Source organism: Calypte anna, chromosome 13, assembly GCF_003957555.1.
Source record: "Calypte anna isolate BGI_N300 chromosome 13, bCalAnn1_v1.p, whole genome shotgun sequence".
In the NCBI taxonomy this organism is placed as follows: domain Eukaryota; kingdom Metazoa; phylum Chordata; class Aves; order Apodiformes; family Trochilidae; genus Calypte; species Calypte anna.
The window spans coordinates 16536529-16555805 of NC_044259.1; the positions used below are offsets into that span (position 1 = coordinate 16536529).

At 51.8% G+C, this 19277-nt stretch overlaps 1 protein-coding gene and 1 long non-coding RNA gene across 4 annotated transcripts in view; one reads left to right on the top strand and one right to left on the bottom strand.

Annotated features, from left to right (window-relative positions):
* The first annotated feature begins 28 nt into the window (after positions 1-28).
* Positions 29-1913, top strand: LOC115599055. Its single transcript, XR_003988112.1, has 3 exons — positions 29-259; positions 553-635; positions 937-1913. It is a non-coding gene; the product is annotated as an uncharacterized LOC115599055 (long non-coding RNA).
* Positions 1914-2107: 194 nt separating this feature from the next.
* SEPTIN8 (septin 8) overlaps positions 2108-19277 on the bottom strand; it is a 29323-nt gene continuing 12153 nt past the window's right edge. Inside the window, exons 3-10 of one of the 3 annotated variants that reach the window (XM_008495460.2) lie at positions 18658-18853; positions 17751-17937; positions 13740-13901; positions 13144-13240; positions 12131-12299; positions 11768-11900; positions 10823-11013; positions 2108-2270 (exon numbers count right to left, since the gene is read on the bottom strand). In XM_008495460.2, coding sequence (XP_008493682.1) covers positions 2108-2270; positions 10823-11013; positions 11768-11900; positions 12131-12299; positions 13144-13240; positions 13740-13901; positions 17751-17937; positions 18658-18853 — 1298 coding nt within the window. Of the gene's footprint in view, positions 2271-6920; positions 9442-10822; positions 11014-11767; positions 11901-12130; positions 12300-13143; positions 13241-13739; positions 13902-17750; positions 17938-18657; positions 18854-19277 lie in introns of those variants that run through there. The other 2 variants (XM_030459033.1, XM_008495461.2) reach the window with 2 other exon arrangements.

Sequence of the window (19277 nt, forward strand, 5' to 3'; positions counted from 1 at the left end):
AGGCTCCGAGGGCACTGACAGAGCCCCGGGACTGACAGAGCCCCGGGGCTGACCCGGCTGCTGCGTTCTGAGAGGGCCCCGGGGTCCTGAGAGGCCTCTGGTGGCCCTGTCAGTGACAGGAAAATCCCTGTTCCCGCTTTTCCCAACATTTGGTGTGTTTCTCACTCCCCTCCCCCGTGTTCCTGCACACCCAAAATCCTGCTGCTGGCAGGTTGGGGGGGTGTTGTTCCTGGTTTTGCTCTGGAAAGCCAGGTCTGAGGTAACCAGAACCAAGCGAGGCTGGAAGTTTGTGGCTCTGGATTGTGGTTTTCCTCTGGGGATGTGGGTGATGGGAGCAGGAATGTGGAAAGGATGGATCTGAGGCTTCCAGGAGTCACCCAAGGGACAGCCAGGGCTGGGAATGAGAGGCCAGGGCTGAGCACCACTGGGCTGAGGCAGGAGAGGATATTATTAATGAGGGTATTTAAATATTTAAGTATAATACTAGGATAATATTAATAATAAGGATAATAAGGATAATATTAAGGATATTTTAAATATATTTTTTTTTAGGGATGTGTTTGCTCCTGGGCTGGTTGAGTTTCCTTCCCCTCTCCCTTAAACCTCTCTCCTCTCTTCAGAAGCCACAGCCACAGGTAAAATGAGTCAGATAAAATCAAGCAGCCCCATCTGACAGCACCCGGATCATCTCTCAGCAATCAAACTCCTCACAAACACCAGCCCAAAGCTTCTCAGAGCCTCTTCCTCCTCTGCCCTTCATTTGGGATCCCCCAAACCACCCTGCTTAGCACCTGGGGAGGTGCAGAAACCTGGCAGATCCCTTTGCAAGACAGAGGCACACAGACAGCACTGGGTAGGACTCTGGCATCTTTTTATTTCGTTGTTTTTTCATTTTTTTCCTTTTTTTTTTTTCCTTTTTTTCTGTTTTTTTTACAGGTGACCCCAGGGGCTCCTCAGTGCTGGGAACACTCCCCAGCTGGGATCTTACAGATGGGAAGAATTGGACTGGGAAAGCTCCAGTGGGATCTTTACAAGACTTGACACCAATGGGTTTCTCAAACACTACGTTTTGCAGGGTTTTGTCTTTTTTTTCTTTTTTTTTTTTTTCCCTTTAAGGAAACAATCAGACCCCAAACCACCAATGTGTGCACACAACCCCCACGTCCTCCTCAAGGTGCTTTGTCCTCAGCTCCCTGTAAGTCCTCTGAAGAACATCACAGGGCTTTATTTTTAATTTTTTTTTAATTCTCTACTATTTAAAACCTTTCTTTTTGCTCCCCCCCCCCAAAAAAAAACCAACTCCCCTCTTTCCAGGGTAACTAAAAAGGGAGGTTAAAAAGACTCTGGGAGCACACAGCTCCACACCCTTGGAGTTTCTTTAAATACACACTGCAAAAATATTTCTAACTCTTTCCCTTCTATTGATACTGTACATACAAAGCTGTCAGAGGTTTTTTTTTGCTACATTTCACTCACAGGTTTGCTGTTTTTTTGTCTCATCCCATTAATTCTTCACCCTCCTTTCAGACCACGAGCCCATCCCAACCTGGCACTTGGCTCCTTTTCCAGCTCTGTCTTCAAGAAAGGATTGTGTGCTAGTAAGGCAAAAACTCATGTGGCACAAACACATCCTGGATCCCTTTTTTTTTTTTATAATTATGTGCAAATAATAAGCCAGCTCAGGCTGCTGATTGTGAAAACTGCTTTTCTTAGGTGCTTCTTCCTCAGAAAACTCCGAGTGCACTCACTGGTACCTGAAGCTCCTGGCCCACAACCAGGAGAGCCCCAAAACTTCAGGAATCATTAGGAAACAGGGGAGCTTTTACATTCATTACAGACCCCAACAGTTCAATGGTTCAATGGCAAGTACAGACACAAAACCACACACTCACCAAAAAAAAAAATAAAATAAAATAAAGCAGGGAGGGAGGGGATCCCTTGAGGTTTGGGAGGAGAAGAAATCAGGCTGTCCTTCTGGTTGATAAGGAGAAAACATCCAAAGTTCACTGACCTCTGCTGGTTTATACATATATATATATATTTATATATATATACACCCTTTTCTCTTCTCTTCTCTGCAGTTCCATGCCCTGGTGATGCCCCAGCCTCAGATGAAGCCTTCTCTCCACGTGGCATTCTTCACCAAGCAGCTGCAGCACTGGATTGCTTGCCACCAACTGGTACAGCTCAGGGGCTCCACGTTGGCCTTGGTGATCATCACCTTGGAGCTGGAGAGACAAACTCCTGAGTGGTTTCCTGCCAGGACCGAGCTGGGAAAGAAAAATAAAATAAAATAAAATAAAATAAAAAAAGCACAGAGAGGAATCGACCCCATAGCTCCAGGACACCCAGGAATGGCTCAAAGGTGTGTGGGCAACTCACTGCAGAGGGGTTTAGAGGGACCTTTAGGGGTCCCTTCCAGCCCAGATCATTCCATGGTGACCAGCACTGCATTTTAGCAGCTTTCTGAGGAGCCTGTGTCCAGCCCTTGGGAAGAAAAGTGGGAATAAAACTGGAGGGGAGGGAGGTTCCCAGGTTGCTTGGCCCCAGACACATCCCCAGCCTCCCACTGGGACACAGCAAAAGCTTTTAAGTTTTTCCCAAGTTTTGCCCTTCTAAGGGCAGCTCCACTGCTGCAGGGTTCTAAGGACACCCGAGAGAGTGCTGGGGTCTTGGGTTTCTTTAGAGCTCTTCTCCAGCCCCAGAAAACACATGTCCCTTAGGAAACCAGACCCAGAAAGCTGAAGACCCAGCTTGTCACCAAACCATTTTGGGGTCTTGAGTGTCTCTGGGGTAACCCAGCTCCTCCTGACCCCCTGGGTGGGTGCCACCTCCTGCCCACCTCTTGTGTCCCAGGACAGGGATGTTCTGCACCAAGGTCAATCCTGTCCCTGCCCTCCCCCTGCTTACAGACTCACAGAAAAGGGACTGATTTACCAGAAACTCACCCCAAACCTCTGCATCTTTCAGGTGAACAGCACCAAACTCCTCCCCTGCAAAGAGCTTGCAGCCCCCCAGTGCTGATGGAGGGACTGGTGGAGAATGAAAGCCTTGGAAATGCAGAACCAGGAGCTGCCCCTGCCCAGGAGAGCTGGCAGAAGCTGCTGTGTTTTCCAGAGTACAAATACTTCTTTTTTTTTCCTTTTATGCCCTTCCCTAAAGCTCCAATCCTCAGCTTTTAGCATCACATCAATAAAGAGGAAGGGACTTGGTGGAGATCAGGGCTCTGAAGCCTGCAGGATGCTGCCAACTGCACCAGAGGGACCCAACCATCTCCCAGCTGATTTTTCCCAGGAAAAATCCCACTCAGACAGACTGAGCCTTTCACCCCCCTCACCCCACTGCTCTGCAGCTACCTGGCCCCATGGGGAGGCCCCAGGAGAAGCTTTCCAGGAAGGGAAAAGCCCTCACCAACCACCACCTCCTCTTTAGGGTTTGGGTTTTTTTGTTGTATTTTTAACAACAGGGCCAGAATTTTCAGGATTTTTATCCCCCTGTGAAGGTGTGACCCAACACCACCCCCCCTGCAAGTCCTGTTACAGGAGAGGAAAGGGTTTAGGGGGGAAAAAAGGGTTTGATTTTGGCAGAAAAGTGCCCTTAGAGCAAGGGCTGTGTTACCTCCTGGCAGGGCTCAGCAGCTCCCTCCTCTTCCTCAGCAGCCCCAATCCTATCACAGGGACCACACTGTGCTCATGGCAAACACAATTTAATCCAATCTGAGCAATTTGGGAAAAAAAGAAAAAAAACCCCAAACCAGCCCCACCCCACACCTAAACCCCCTTTGATTCCCAATTCACCTCCCCAGCTGGGAAGCTCATTGACAATTGCTGCACATGGGATGAAGGCTTTGCCAGAGGAATCAGATGGAGAACAACCAAAAGTTGCTCTTTTGCCTCCAAAACTTCCAGCTTTTTTTGCCTAAAGCTTTCAATCCAGAGCAGCAGGAAAAGGGGTTTGCAGGGCAGAGCAGGTGGGTACCATGCAGAGTCCTCCTCAGGTGGAGTTCAGCTCCAAGCTCCTGGGCTGCTCCTGATGATGATGCTGATGCTGATAATGATGCTGCTGATGCTGCTGATGCTGATGCTGCTGATGCACACATGGGATGGATGGGATGAGGATGGAATGAAGATCTTCCTGCTACAGGAGGCTCCAGACCTGCCCTGGCTGCCCAGGGTTGGGTCTTTTCTGTTACCAAGAGTTCCTTCCAAGTTCTGATGTTTACCAGAGTTTTCAGCAATTGTCCCCAACCCCCCAGCCTGGGGACATCCATCCTCCTGCCCCCCCTCCAGGGACTCTGGGGTGGGGATGGGCACATCCCAGCTCCTGTCCCACACCCAGACCTCGTCCCAGCACCCAGCACCAGGTGGAAGGGATGGGGGACAAACACCCACCAACCCCCCTCCTGCTATTCTGGGTTTCCAGACTGGTTTTCTGGCTGTCCCCATGGCCTCGGGGGGACTGGGGTTACTGGGGTGCCCAGGAGACATCCTGCTTCAAACTGGGAGAGACTGGGATAAGAGAGGAAAGGGGGTGAGTTTGGGCACAGCAGTTTGGTGTTGGGGGGCAGACACCCAGCACACAAAGGTGGTTTCAAGAGGTGTTGGTTAAAGCAGTCAGGTCTTTTTTGTTTGTTTTTTTTTTTTTATTATTCAACCCAACTTTGGTACAAGCAGAGGGTTCCTCAGGGGGCTTTACAGGTGGTTTGGGAGGTCAGAGCCTGGCTGCAGGCATCACACTTACTTTTTTATTTCCCTTTTTCCTTGAGCCAAGCATTGCTGGGACGGGAGGTCAGCCTGGCACAGAGACAGAACCCACAACCAGGAGCCCCAAGGCTCCAGCATTAAACCCTTTTTCCCCTCCCCAACCCCCCATTAACAATTAACCCTCAGTTGTCCTTAAAAATGCCTCCATTTTCCCCCACCACATCCCAGGAGGCTGTGGCAGAGCCTGGAGTAGCCCAGGGGGGTTGGGCAGGGAGCTGAAAGGCAACAAAACCCCAAAAAAATAGTTTGGGGAGGGGAAGGGTTGGTTATAAGACCTGTGAGTCGACAGGAAAAAATAAACAATAAAATTATTTCCAAGCCCTGTGAGAACCCAGCTGGGGGGTGAGGGATGTGAGGGATGTTAGGAGGTTCTGGGCTTCCATCCCAAAGGCAGAGGGAGCAGAAGAGCCAGGGCAAGGTCAGCCCCAAGCCCCCAAATCCCCCCCTAAGGCAGCCCAGCCCCTCACCTCTCTGCAAGGGGGAGCAGTGCTGGTTCCCAGCCCCAAAATGAGTGGTTTGGGTTAGTGGCAGCCATGCAGGAGGCTCAGTTAGGAATTTAGCTGCTGGCAAGGAGCTCAGGTGGGAACCTGGTCCAGGAACCTGGTCAGGAAAACTCCTTCCCCATCAAAAGATTCGGTGCCGCTCAGTCCTGGCTCTAGAACCTCTTCTGGGCAACACATTGCAAGCTTAAAGCACCAATTAATTTCTTCTGCAATGAGATGCTGGGGCCTTAATAAATCTTCTAATTAACAAATCTTGGTGGCGTTATGGAGCAGGCACTGGGAAGACTAAAAAAGCTACAGAGAGAACAGAAGAGAAGCAGAGTTGGAGTTGCAGTTCCTGACATGGAAAGGTGAAAGCAGAGACTGAGCCTGCACTGAAACCTTCACAACCTGATGGGAACCCAGCTCCTGGCTGGGCTGGGCAATGGGAGCCTGGATTTAAAGAGTTTTAAGGAGGAAGGAATGCTGAGAGGGAGGTGGGGACCAGCCCCAGCCCATCCCTCCCTGAGCATCCCTGAGCATCCCTCATCTCACTCATCTTCCCTGGGTTTGGGTTGTCTCCTGCTGGGATCACCCCCACGTCCTGAGGTTTGGGGTCCCCAGGCTTCAACCCTGGGAAATGCAGAACTTGGGACAGCCCCAGCCTGGCTGCTCTTCCCACACTTTGCATTCCCCATTCTCCTGGGAGCATCTCCAGGAGCTTTGCCCAAGTAGCAGCAAATGACCTGAACACCACTCCTGGGGAAAAAAAGATCCTTGTCCCTCTTTGTCCCCCTGAACCCCCAGGTCCCCACCTTTCCAGTGACCCCGCCTGCACTTCCCAAGTCACTTTCTGTGTCCCTGAATGGACCTTTCTCCTCTCTGCCCTCCTAGATTGGGCTCTAAAGACCTCAGGGATGGCACAGGCTGCAAAACATGTCACACAAACCCCGGGGCATCAACTCTGAAGCTCCCACTCAGGTTTTTCCTTCCAGAATTCCCCAGGCTCCAGCACCACAGCACCCAAAACAGCACCCAAAGCACCTGGACCCACAGCCCAGCCACCTCCTGAACCTTCCCAGAAAACCCCAGAACCTGCCAAGTGTCACCCACTGGGTTTTTGTCCTTGCACCTGGGACCAGTTCCATCCAGACCCCATAAATAAACCCAATAAACCCAAAGAAGCTCCAGGGACACCAAGAAGGAGCCTGCAGGGAAAGCTTCCAAAGAGCCCCAAAACCAGAGCTGTGCTCATATTTATTTTTTTTTTTCCAGGCTTGGTCTGAGCACCTGCTGTGCTCCTCCAGGAGATGCAAAGAGGTTTTGGGAGCTCCATCAGGGAGTTTTCACCCTCTGGATCTCCACTGCCTTCCCATCCCACCCCTACATCCTCTTTCTGGGCATCTTTAGTGCTGGTAGATCACCACATCCCACTCCCTTTGGGATGGCATTGGAATGAATGCCTTTGATTTTCTCCCCAGGTTACAGATGAGGTTGGTTCTTTTTTGGCATCCTGATTAGTTACTTGCTAATTAATCAGCTCATTTTCTTTCTGAGCACTCCCAACAGCCCCCAGACACCCCGTGAGCTTTCAGTCATCACACACCACGATTTCCATAGAGATCCAGAGGAGGAAACTGCTGCTAAATAAATGACACCACAAAAAAAACCTCAAAATACACGTGAGATTTAATGAAAGAAAAAAAAAATTACAAAGTGAGTGGAAGGATTTGAAAGTCAAAAAAAAAAAAAAAAAAGGAAACCAAAAAGAAATAATACAAAACAAACCCAACACATCTGGAAAATTAAATTAGAAAGCAGAGCACATACAGGAGATGGCAGCAAATGTTTAAATGATTTAAAAATGGATCATTTTTCCCAGTAATACAGAATACAGACCTTGTGGGGATAAATGTACAAACCAGCTGAAAGATGGGCAACTGAACAGCTTCTGCCAGCTTTCTGAAGGGTTTTTCTTTCACTTCCAGCCTACAAGCTGGAAATATTCAGGCTGGAGGAGGATTTAGCATCACCAGGCTTTTATAACTTAGTAAATAAAAAGAAATAAGGGAAAAAATCAAGTATTGGAGGGGAAAAAAAATCATTCTTTAGCCCCACTGGGGAGATGCTGCTGCTGCTACTGCTCTAAGGGGACTCTGAAGAGGAGGTCAATGTATGGATTAGAATCACAATTCAAATCTTGTTCCATCCATCCTGAATGTCTCCAGCAGGAAAAAAGCTGGACATTTGAAGGGGGTTTCCATGCTTTCATGGTGACCATCCTGACCTGTCACTAACCTGCTACTCTGGGAAAAACTAATTGATCTGTGATGAGCCAGAGGGGAATCAGCTGCTGGTGCAGCACGAGGTGGGGACTGGAAGAGCCACGTGTCTGCACACCCTCTGTCCCCAGCTTCATCCCAGCCTGGCCTTGAGAAGCAAACCAATGGTTTCTCATGAGCAAAAAAAATAATAATAATAAAAAGAAAAATCAATGCCAATCCTGCCCCTCCTTTTCAGGGGAGCTGAGAGGTCCTTGCACCAACACCGGGTTGGGTTTCGGCTCCGTTGCTCCAAGAACTCCACATCAACCTTCCCAGGGGTTGGTACTGAACCCCAAATCCCACCCAACCTGGGGGGCACAGCCTGGAAAATGGGAATGTTCAGCTTCCAGCAGGCTCCCAGTAAGGGAAGGGTTTTTTTTCCTCTCTGAAACCCATCCTGCCCATGGAGGTGCCCACGAGGTCTCCGTGAGCATCTTCCATGCACCCCTGGGATTTTCTGGATGCCCAATCCCAAAGGCCAAGAGCCATATGGAAAGTTTAACACCTGAGCATATTTTTTTAGGAGACATAAGCCAAAAAAAAAAAAGCTGTTTAATGCTAAAGAACCTGGCTGAGCAGTCCAGCAAAACTCTGCCCCCAAAGAGCAGGGGGGGTAAGTACTTGCTGAAACCATGGCTCAAAGACAAGTTTTGTAAAGACAAAAATAATAATAATAAACCATCAGAAATCCTGCAATATTAATAACAAAATAAAACACAGACACTCCCAACCAACACTTAGCCAGCCACTCTTTTTACCCCCTCTGCAGGGGTTAATATAATAAAAGCTTTGCCTTCTTTTTGCCTTTTACCTGACACCTGGAATTGGCTCCAAGTGTTTTCCCATGACACCAGAGCTACTAAGTCCCAGTTCAGTTCTCATCCTGCCTTATCACAAGGTGGTTTGAGTGGAAACCAAAAAAAATAATTAAAAAATAAGTTGATCCTAGTTATTCCTCTGAGCTTGGCTGCCCAGGAAAAGGAGGTGTGAGGAGAGTGAAATGGGCAGAAACAGAGCTCAGGATCAGGGAATTCTCCTGCTTAGGCACAGAATAAGTTTAAGGTGAAAGAGTAAAAGCAGAGATGATGGCTTAAATAGTGAAATACATTGGTACATGTGAGGAGTTCCACAGAGCCTGTAGTTCCACATTAGACAACAAAAAAAAACCTCTCTATAAACGTTCTACTTGAGCAGTAAAATCAAAACATTGTCCTCAGAACTTCATTAACCACTCTCCTCTCTCTTTATTTATATATATATATATATTATAAATGATGTAGAAAGTGTAACTCAGGATTAAAATATATAATTACTGGAATGAGGGTTACTCAGCCTAAGCCTCCCAGAGCTTTGTGGTTTCCAACCCCTTCTCCAAACTTCTTCACCTGGAGATTATTGTCAGAAAAAGAAACTTTCCAGCATCCTTCACACCACTCCACGCAGGGGGAAGGGAAGGGAGATGAACCTCAAGCACTTGCCTGAGCCAATTAAACCCCAAATCAACATTAAAAAAAATAAAAATCAAGGATTTAGCTGGGGGAGAAGATGAGTTTAGGCAAAGGGTTATGGTCACCTTACACACAGCTGCTCAGGGTTTAGGACCAAACATCTTCCTTGGGGGATTAGTTGGTTCTGTTTAACAAACTAGACATGGTAAGGTTACTTCTTGAAAAACCTCTTTACACTTTTTAACTTCTTTCAAACAAGTTCTGGGCAGGGAAGAGCGAGGAGTGCAACCACTGGAGATGCTCATTTTCACTTTGGTCCATTCACACAGTGTTAGGAGAAGGGTCACAGGGTGGGAAACTCAAGCAACTTAACACATGAAAAGCACCAAGTCCACTCTTGGCCTGCAAGTCTGTGTGTGATTAACTGGAAGAAACATAAAAATAAAGAAAAAAAAATAAAAATAAAAATAAAACACAAGCGTGAATTCCAGTTATGGGAAATGAAAAGGGAAGCAAAACGTGGCAAAAGGGGGTTAAAAACAAACAACACCACAAGAGGAAAATAAATTAAAAATAATAAAGAAAAAGGACAAACACTCTTCAGGCATCTGGAGCCCACATCACACCAGGAGCCAGGATGTGTCCCCAGGGTCACCTCTGCCACCCCGGGCTCCCCAGGCCCCTGGCTCCTTCCCAGGTGGAGAAGAACAAAGTCATGGAATCCTTTGGGTTGGGAGAGAAGCCACTGGGAAGGCTCAGGGGGAAACCACCTTCCTGCAATCATTTCATCAGAAATTTTGCCCCCTGCTTGAGCAGAACCCCCCAGACCCCACATTGGGAACCAGCTCAGAGCTTTGCAAATAAAGAAAAAAAAAACAACTCAAACAACCTCAAAACCCACTTCTTCTCCCTAATTTGTTCATTTTACCCCTTCTGGTGCTGCAACTCCTTGGAAAAGAGCCCTGGGGCCCCACGTGGGGCCCCACCCACAGGCTGTGGGTGCTTCTCAGCTCTTCAAACGCCCCCAAAATGCCTCCTCCTGACCACAGCTGGTTCCCCATCCTCATCCCCACCCAGAAGCACCAAACCATCTCCCTCTGCTCTTCTCTTCTCCTCCTGCTGGCATTGCCACCAGTCTGCTGAGGGGGGACACACAGAGCAGCTCCCACTCAGGCTCCTCCATGCAAGGGGAAGCACCCAGGAAAAGGGGGGGATGACAGAAAAGAGCTTCCAGGATTTCTCTGGCTTCTCCTGCTCCTGGAAGAGTGGCTGGGATGGCAGCAGGACCACCCTGCACATCCCTTCTTCAACCCTTTTATCCCATGTCCCTGCCCTCCCATGCCACAAGGAGGCAGCTGAAGGGCAGGATGGACAAGCCCTTGGATCCACACTCTTGCTGGATTTGGGAATATCAGCTAAGCTGCAGGAAGTGCCAATATTGCTCCAGCCAAAGCTCCTGGATCCTGTCTGATGGGGAGGAGATGGGGTTGACTTCTTGGGGAGCAGACAGCCAGGGAGCCCAGGGCAAACCCTGCAGCTCCTGTGGCCCTCAGAGCCTGGTCCCAAACAGCAAATCCCTGCTCCCAAACACCAAATCCCTGCTCCCAGATAGCAAATCCCTGCTCCCAAACACCAAATCCCTGCTCCCAAACAGCCATGGCCAGCAGAGCCCATCTCTCCTCCACCAGGAGCCATCAGGATTCCCAAACCCTCTCTCCTGGTTGCTGTCTGAGCAGCTGAGCAGCCAGGAAGGGTCCTGAGCAGGCAGCCAGAAGCACAGGAGAGCCTCAAGGTCAGGCACTTACTTTTTCCTGTCTTTGTCCTTCTTCAGGGGCTGCTGTGAGGTAGCCTGAAAGGAGTGGGACTGCAAGGTTTCCACGGCCACTTTCCTCCTGTTGAAGGCATTCATCTCCTCCTCCAGCTCCCTCCTCTTCTCCTCCACCTTCCTTTTCTCCTCCTGGTGTATCCTCTTCAAGTGCTCAAACTTCTCATGCAGCTGGGCAGGGAGAAGACCACAGACCCTCTGAACATCCCAGACCCCCTGAGCATCCCAGACCCCCAGGCTGCCCCTAATCCCCCCACCCCAGGGAGATGGAGCTGCTGGGGTAGGGCAGACAGGGTCCCTGAGCATGGAGCTTGGACAGGAGGAAGAAATTCTGCACCATGAGGATGCTGAGACCCCAACCCAGGTTTCCCAAAGGAGCTGTGGCTGCTCCATCCCTCTCCCAGCCCAGGCTGGATGGGGTTTGGAGCACCCTGGGGTGCTGGGAGGTGTCCCTGCCCATGGCCCAGGTTGGGCCTGGGTGATCTTTAAGCTCCCTTCCAACCCAAACTGCTCTGGGATCCTGTGACCTCTGCCTTTTCACCAAAAGCAGTGAGGTCAGGGTAAACCCAGCTCTGGCTGATGTCCCAGAGCAGCCAGGCAGGAGGCAGGAGCCCTGGGGAGAGCAGATGGAGGGGCTCAGCTCCCCCCTGCAGCCCTGCCATGGGGCTGGGGACATCAAAGCCACCCCTTCCTCACTGCTTTGGGTGCTTTGGGTGCTCCAGCTCCTGCCTCCCCAGGCAGGGTCTCCCCCCAGTGCCCAGGGGTCCCCCAGAGCTGAGCTGCAGCTGCTGGGGATGCTCAGCAAGGGGGGGCTGGGGCTTTGTGCTCTGCCTGCACATCCTCCCCAGGATCCCAACACCCCCCAGCCCCAGCTCCTGCTCTGCCTGGACTCTGGGCTCCTCTCAGGAGTTTTTGGCACACTCACCTCTCTCTCCTTCTCCTTCAGCTCTGCCTCTGTCTCCTTGACTTTGTTAACAAACATTTGTCTCATTTCTTCCTCTTTCCTCTGGAGCTCGCCCAAGAACTCTTTCCTTTTGGTTTCGTACGTTTCTTGGAGGCTGGGGAAGGAAGCAAAACAAAACCCAAACCACCAGGGAGTTAGGGATGGGGGAAAGCCATGCCTGGAGGTGCTGCTTAAGGACAGGGAAGGGAACACCAAAGCAGCTGCAGAGCTCAAACCCAGCATCTCATTTTCCAGGACAGACCCCACCGAGCACCCTCCCCATTTTTGGGATCTCCGGTACCAAACCCCTGCCCTAAAGTGATGGGAGGTGTGGAAGGTGCTGACCTGAAGGGCTGGCTGTCCGGGTCAGTGTCCTTGAAGCCCATCTCCTCCAGTTTGCACCTCCTGTAGAGCTCATAGTGACGGGTGTGGGTCTGCTCCCTCAGGTCCTCCATGTTCACCCGGATCAGCATCTCCCGCAGCTTCACGAAGTCACAGTGACTTTCATTCTCAACTGGGGGACACAAAACCAGCACTCAGCAAGCTGCAGAAGGGCTGGGAGGAGCACAGACACACACAGACACACTCCAGGGACTCCCTTCCCAAGGAGCTCTTCCTGGTGGTTACACAGCCCCATGGATTCCCCTCGACCAGTAGGTTCTGCTGGGAGGACTGGGAACTGATGGGGAGGACTGGCCAGCCCACAAAAGGCTCACAGGACATTCATAGAGTGGTCAGGGGTTGGGAAGGAGCTCTGGATCATCCAGTCCAACCCCTCTGCCACCCAGGAACACATCCAGGGGGGTTGGAAAGGGAGAAGGAGGCTCCACAACCTCTCTGGGCTCCCTCACCCTCACAGCCCAGAAATTTCTCCTCATGTTGAGGTTGAATTTCCCATGTTCTGGCTTCACCCCATTCTTCCTTGTCCTGGGCACCACTAAAAAAAGGTTGGCCTCATCCTCCTGACCCCTCAGGTATCCCTGGAGATGTTCAAGGTGAGGCTTGAGGAGGATCTAGGAGAGGGTATCCCTGTATCCCTGCTTTCTGCAGGGGTTGGACTGCACGGATGACCTTCAGAGGTCCCTTCCACCCCAAATTATCCAATGACTCTTTGATAAAATCCCCTCCCAGCCTTCTCTTCTCCAGGCTCTTCCTTCCCAACAACGATGCTCAGGTCCCTTTACCCCCTCACATCTCCCCATGGAACTCTTCCCAGCAGATCCCTGTCCCTCTGGAAGTGGGGAGCCCAACCTTGGCTCCAGTTTTCCAGGTCTGGAATACTCCTGCACCCACACTGGTTGGGAGGGCAGAGCAGGTCCCTGGCTGGGGAAGTTTTGGGGTGTGTGGGAGCTCCTTACCTTGCACCACTCCCCAGGGGTACTGCCGAGCCCTCACCAGTTTGTTCCCAACCTTCACCTCCTCTGTGCTGCCCACCACAGCAAAGGGCAAATGGGCCTGGAAAAGAACCAAAAGAACCAAAAGCCATGGGCTGAGTGCATGGGATGAACCCTCAGAGGTCTCCTCAGCACCACATCCCCCCCACCCAAGCACCCAAGCACAGCATCTGCCTCCCAAAGTCCTGCTTCCCCTTCCCACCCATTCCCAGTCCTCAGAGCAGGCTCTACAAGGAATCCCAGACTGGTTTGGGATGGAAGGGACCATCCCTGCAGTCCCGGGGCAGACAGAACAGATTCTGAAGAAAGGATTTTTTTCCAGAAACTCAACAGAACACCTGGTTTTGGTGAGCTGAGCTCCCCCAGCTGAACCCAGAGTCACAGATTTTGTCGATTCCGCACTCAACGGCCTCGGAGGGGATCCCCAGCTCAGCTTCCCAACCCATTCCCTGTCGGGACAATCCCCCACCGAATTTGCCTTTTCAAGACATTTTTGTGCCCTGATGTCCCCCTCAATGCCACTTGTCCCTGGTGGCCAGGGGACTGGCAGGGTCACCCACATTCATCACCGAGTTGATCTCTGCCACGGCTTCGTCGTCAGTGGGGAACTGGTAGATCTGCACCCCATTGCTGACCAGCTCACTCATGATCTTGATCTTAAACTTGTGCAGCTCACTCTTGGAGATGGTGTCTGCTTTGGCAATGATGGGGATGATGTTCACCTGGGGCAGGAAAAAAGGAAAAAGAAAAGCAGCAGGTGAGCAGCAGCTGCTCCTACCCAGGTCCTTCCCTTGCTGGATGCTCTGGGAGGTGCAGCTCAGCATCTCCTTGGGCTGCAAAACTTCCCCAAAGCAAAGAGGTTTGCAACAGATCCACCAGGAGGAGATCAAAGGCCCAGCTCTTTATGTATTTTGCTGCAGGGAGGGAGAGGCAGTGTCACTGTCACAGCTCGGGTGCTGTTTTAGGAGACAAGTGGAAGGATGAAAAGCTGCAGCAAACTGATGCTCAGCTGGGGGAGGAAAGGACCAGGACTCCTCAGACACCTCCACAGCAGCTCCAGGTCCTTCCCCAGGGCTCTCTGTCATCTCCAGGAAGATGACACCTGTGGGGACATGCTGTGTGGACCACAGGGACCACCTGGGGCAGGGTACCAGGAGTTTTGTTCTCCTCTGGTGTTGGTTTCACATCAGGCATCAGCAGCTGATCAGCCCCCAGGGCTCAAAGCCAGCAGCAGGCAGGGGGGGGAGGTTCTCCTCTGCCTGGATCAAGAGGCCCCATCCCACATCCTCCAGGAGGGATGGTGCTTTGCTATGACCCCTGGCAGCCTTTTGGTCCCCAGTGGGTGCCCAGCAAAACAAAGGAGCTGGCTTTCCCAGCTCAAGTCCTCTCTGTTTTTTCCATGCTTCTTGAGGGAGTTTTTGCCCCCTCCTCTGGCTGAGCACTCACTAAACACAAGGACATTTACTCACTCCAAAAGAAAAAAAATCCCCTTCATGTGCTCCTTGCAAAGTTATCTGAGAGGAAAAAAGTTCCTGCTTTTCCTCAGCCACTGCCCTGGCCTCCTTTACCAAGGACTTCAAACCCAGGACAAAGTCTGCTGCTGATTCCAGTCCTCAGGGGGTCAATGTCCTCATTCCAAAGGTACAAATGGCCCTGACCACAGCCTGGTTCCTCCCTGACCTGCTGAGAGCTGAGGATCCAGCATCCCCCACAGAAATGGGGTCAGCTCAGGACCCAGGGACCACCCCTGGAGCTCCATCACAACCAAGTCAGGTTTCTCTCTCCACTCTTTTACACAGATCACTTTTTACAGAAGTCACAGCTGGGAAAGGCTTCTAAGAACACCAAGTCCAACCATCAACCCAGAAAAAAAACAACCCTAAAGCATGTCCTGAAGTTGGGGTGCAGGCAAAAACCCCAGAGGAGCATTAACAATCTTATCCATGAGATATTTCTCTATTTAAAGAATTTAACAACTCTGTGTCCTCCCACTGACTGGGAGAGGGGTGCAGTGGCCCCTCAATTCTCAGTCCAGGGGCTGGAGGTCTTTGCTGGAGCTGGAATTCCAGCCAGAGGAATTCTGTGCTCTGGAGCAGCCACTGAGCTCACAACCCTCAGCTCCTCCCCAACCCATCCTGACCAAAAACTTCCTCATCCCCAGAAAGAACACTCCACAAGCACCTGCTGAGATCAGCCAGCTGGGGGGGAAAGAATTTGTTCAGCACCAGGCACTTGCAGCCTGGGAAAACACAGCTGGATTTTGTCCCCCATCTCCAAAGTGTTCCCCTGTTCAAAGCCCAGTGATGCCACCAGGAAAATCCCACAAGCAGCAAAGGGATAACCCAGCCCCAAGTGTCCCCACTGCCCAGGAGGTGTCAGCACCCCCAGGGCAAGCAATGAGCCCTGGCTGGTAGCCCCCTGGTAGCCCCCAGGGCCAAGAAGCTGAAGCCCCATGGGCAGCAGGCAGCTGTGTCCCCACTTCCCAGGGCAGGGCCTTGGTTTGGAAATCAATAAATCACCTTCCCAGCCAACACAGACAATGAATTTAACTTGATTTTTACCCTGCCACCAGCCACATCCCATCTTCCCATCACCAGCTGCTGGCTCTGCCTGTAACCAAACCCCTCAGAACAGCTGCCCATGAGCTCAGCCCCAGAGATCTGTGTGAGAGCACAATGGGAGGGTCTGTCCACTGACAGCTCAACCCAGAAGGGATTTTGTCAACTAAAAAGCAGGATTCATTGTTGTTGACGTGGGCACCCAGCTCCCAGCACCTGGTGCCACACCACAGCTGGGTAAAACCAAGGTGTCTCCTACAAAACCATCATTAAATCACTCCCAGGTAACACCTTTCAGCCCTCATACACCTTTCACCCTGTGGGCTCCCCTCCTCACCCATAAAACAGGGGTCACCAGCCAGGAAAAGCTTCTCAGGACGAGCTGCAGGGCCAGGTGGGCTCAGAGGGTCCCAGACAGGGGTCAGGGAATGTCACCTCTCTGCCCAGCCATGGGGACCCCTGGCTGGGACAGGCTGGAGCAGACACAAACCTGCCTGGGGTTTGGCGACATCCTGTGTGCCCTGGTCCCCAGGTGTGCTGGGAAGAGGGATGGGGCTGTCAGGCACGAATCTGGAAGTTTTGAGGTGACCCCAAAGCAGAAATGCAGCAAAAACCCCTCAGAAAATGTCAATGCCCTCTGCTTGCTCCTCCATGGCCACCACATCCCCACATCCAAGGAGTTCTCCTCCCTGGGGTAAGAAGGGAGCTGGAAGCAAAGGGATAAAACCCCTGCAGAGAGGGCAACTTCAGTGGAAGTTTGGGGCTATAAAAAGGTATAAAAAGTTCTCAGCTTTGCACACCCCCAAAGGGTTTATTCTGGTGCCACCCAAGGACCACAGAGGAGATGTGGGAAGCTGGGAAGGGAGAAGGAAAGGGAGAGGGAAAAGCTTTGTGGGCCCCCCAGCAGCACACCAAGGGGAACCCTGGAGAAGCTCAGCTCTGCTCCAAAGATGTTTCTGGGGAGCCAGCACGGTGCCCAAAGGGAAAGTTTTCTGGTTCCTGATGAAGTCACCTCCAGCAGCCACCCCAGTGACCCAAGAGCCCAGCTCTGGAGCAGAGCCAAGGAAAAGCAGCTCAGCATTCCCAGGATGGCCAGGGCCAAGAGCAGGGACCCTGCAAGGAGGAACCTTTCCAAGCAGGAAGGTCCCAGAGGAGCTACACGTGGCCAAGAGCCAGAGGAGAACACATCCATCCCAGCCCTGTCCTCCTGGGGACCCCCAGGCTCCTCTCCAGACCAAGCAGCAGCTGAAAGGCTGCTCTGAGAGATGGGAAGAAAAATAAAAAATAAATAAAGAAGAGCTGTTGGTGGCACCAGTGACCTCCTGCTGGTCCAGAAGTGTGTCAGGAGCTTCCTCCAAGCTGGGGGAACATCAGCAGGAGCTGCTGGAATAACCCACTGCCCCCTGAATGACCCATTTTTAGGATTCCTGTGACCTTCAGAGTCTCTCAGCACATTTACACTTTCAGAAAACAGCATGACCACCCGTGGCATCACCTGGCACTGTCACCAGTGACCACACCACACACCAGTGGGCAGACTCAGGGCTTCTTCCCAGCCCTTGCCCCCCCCTGTGCTATCCCCACCTTGGGAAGTCTCCAGGTCTGGTTGCTCTCAGCCCCTGCTGCCAGGGCAGGGCAAGCAGAGCTGGCTCCAAAGTTTCCACAAGAGCTGGAACCCAAGGAAAAGCTCCAGGAGAGGCAGCTGGTGGCTGGGATAAGCACGAGCTCAGCTGGGTATTGTGATTTTAGTCCATCTTAGTGATGGACGTTGTAGACTTGTAAAAGAAATGGGTTTTTCACCTGATATTTGTCAAAAAAAAGTGAGGGGAAAAAAAAAATCTCAACAACCCACTGAGGCAGACAACTTTTTTGTACCAGAGTCCTCAAACCAGCTCAGGAACCTTTCAAGGGAGGAGCCCAGAAGGGAGGAAACCTCCTGGATGCCAACGGAGATGGAGCAGCAGCATCAGGAGAGCCTGGGAGAAGGAGCAGGGCTGGTCCCCAAGCCCTTACCTTGCTGTCCAGCTTCTTCATGGTCACCAGGTCCAAGGATTTGAGGGAGTGTCCCGTGGGGGTGATGAAGTAGAGGCAGACGTGGATCCTGGTGTCGTGGTAGTTGAAGAGGGACCTGCGGATCTTCAGCTCCTCTTGCAGATAGTTTTCAAACTGTGTATCAATGTACTCCACGATGGGCCTGTAACTAAAACCAGACCCTAAGCAACCCGAACACCTGAGCCCTGACCCAAACGTTTGGAAGGGTTAAGGAGGTCTCCAAGATGTCCCCAGGGCAGCAGTTTTGCCTCCCACCAGGACCAGCGCTGGGGTTCCCACCCAGACCTCAGGTTCCTGGAGTCTCCTGGGGCTGAGGAGAGTGGAGTGTGGGCAGATGATCCCTGTGGAATCTCCTTCCCTGGAGACATTCCAACCCCCCTGGCCGTGTCCCTGTGTCACCTACTTGAGCTCATCCTGCTCTGGCAGGGGGGTTGGACTCGCTGAGCTCCCTTCTGAGCCCTAACTTTCTGGGATTCTGTGAGCTTTTCCCAGCTCTGAGGGCTGAGCCATCTGGCTCAGGAGCAAGGAAAAAACCTTGGAATCCCAGAAAGCCTTTACCTGGGGCTCCAGCAAGATGCCTGTGTGATTAAATGAGACAGGGCCAGAGACACCCAGAACAGCTAATTCCCAACCCTGTCCTTAGGACAGCTTGTTAAACACCGACATTCCTGGAGGACACCACTGGGAAGACCTCCTGTGACCTCCTTCTGCCTCCTCACCCAACTCCCTCTGCACTTTGTCTCCAAAGCCACCACGGGGGAGCAGAGCCTCCTCCTCCTCCTCCTCCTCCTCCTCCTCCTCCTCCTCCAGCTCTGCAGGCACTTCCCCTCCCAGAAAGATCCAAAAACCCGAGCAGATGGCACGGCACCTTTCATCCTTGTTGATCTGGTCCCCAAACCCCACAGCATCCACGATGGTCAGCTTCAGGTGGACGTTGCTCTCCTGCAGCTCGTAGGTGCGGGGCCGCAGGCGCACGGCGCTCTCGTAGTGACTGGCTTCCTCTGTCTCAAAAGTGGTGTTGAAGAGGGTGTTCATCAGGGTGGACTTCCCAATCCCAGTCTCACCTAGGAAGGAGAGGCCATCAGCTCGCTGCAGAGTGAAGGATTTGTCCCCGGGGGCTTCAGAGAGGAGGAATTTCAGAGCAGCACCAGGGCAAGGGTTGCTACGGGTGGCTCCTGGGCTGGGATGTCCTTGTCCTGAAGGTCATGGGGGTCTTTGGGGTTTTTTTTGCATGTTGCAAAGCCACCAGAGAGCAATTTGGTCTCATCTCCCCAGTGAAGACCACGCAGCAGAGCAAAACCCATCAGCAGAGCAAAAGCCAGCACCTTCCCCTCCTTCTGACCTGGCTGGGATCTGCACCCAGGAAGGACCCAAGGTGCCAGCAGCATCTGACTGCACCTCCTTGGCCACCCCCTTGGCTGAGAAGCTGCTCATGCCACCCCCAGGTTCATATCAATCAATAAATAAATCAATAAATAAAACAGATTC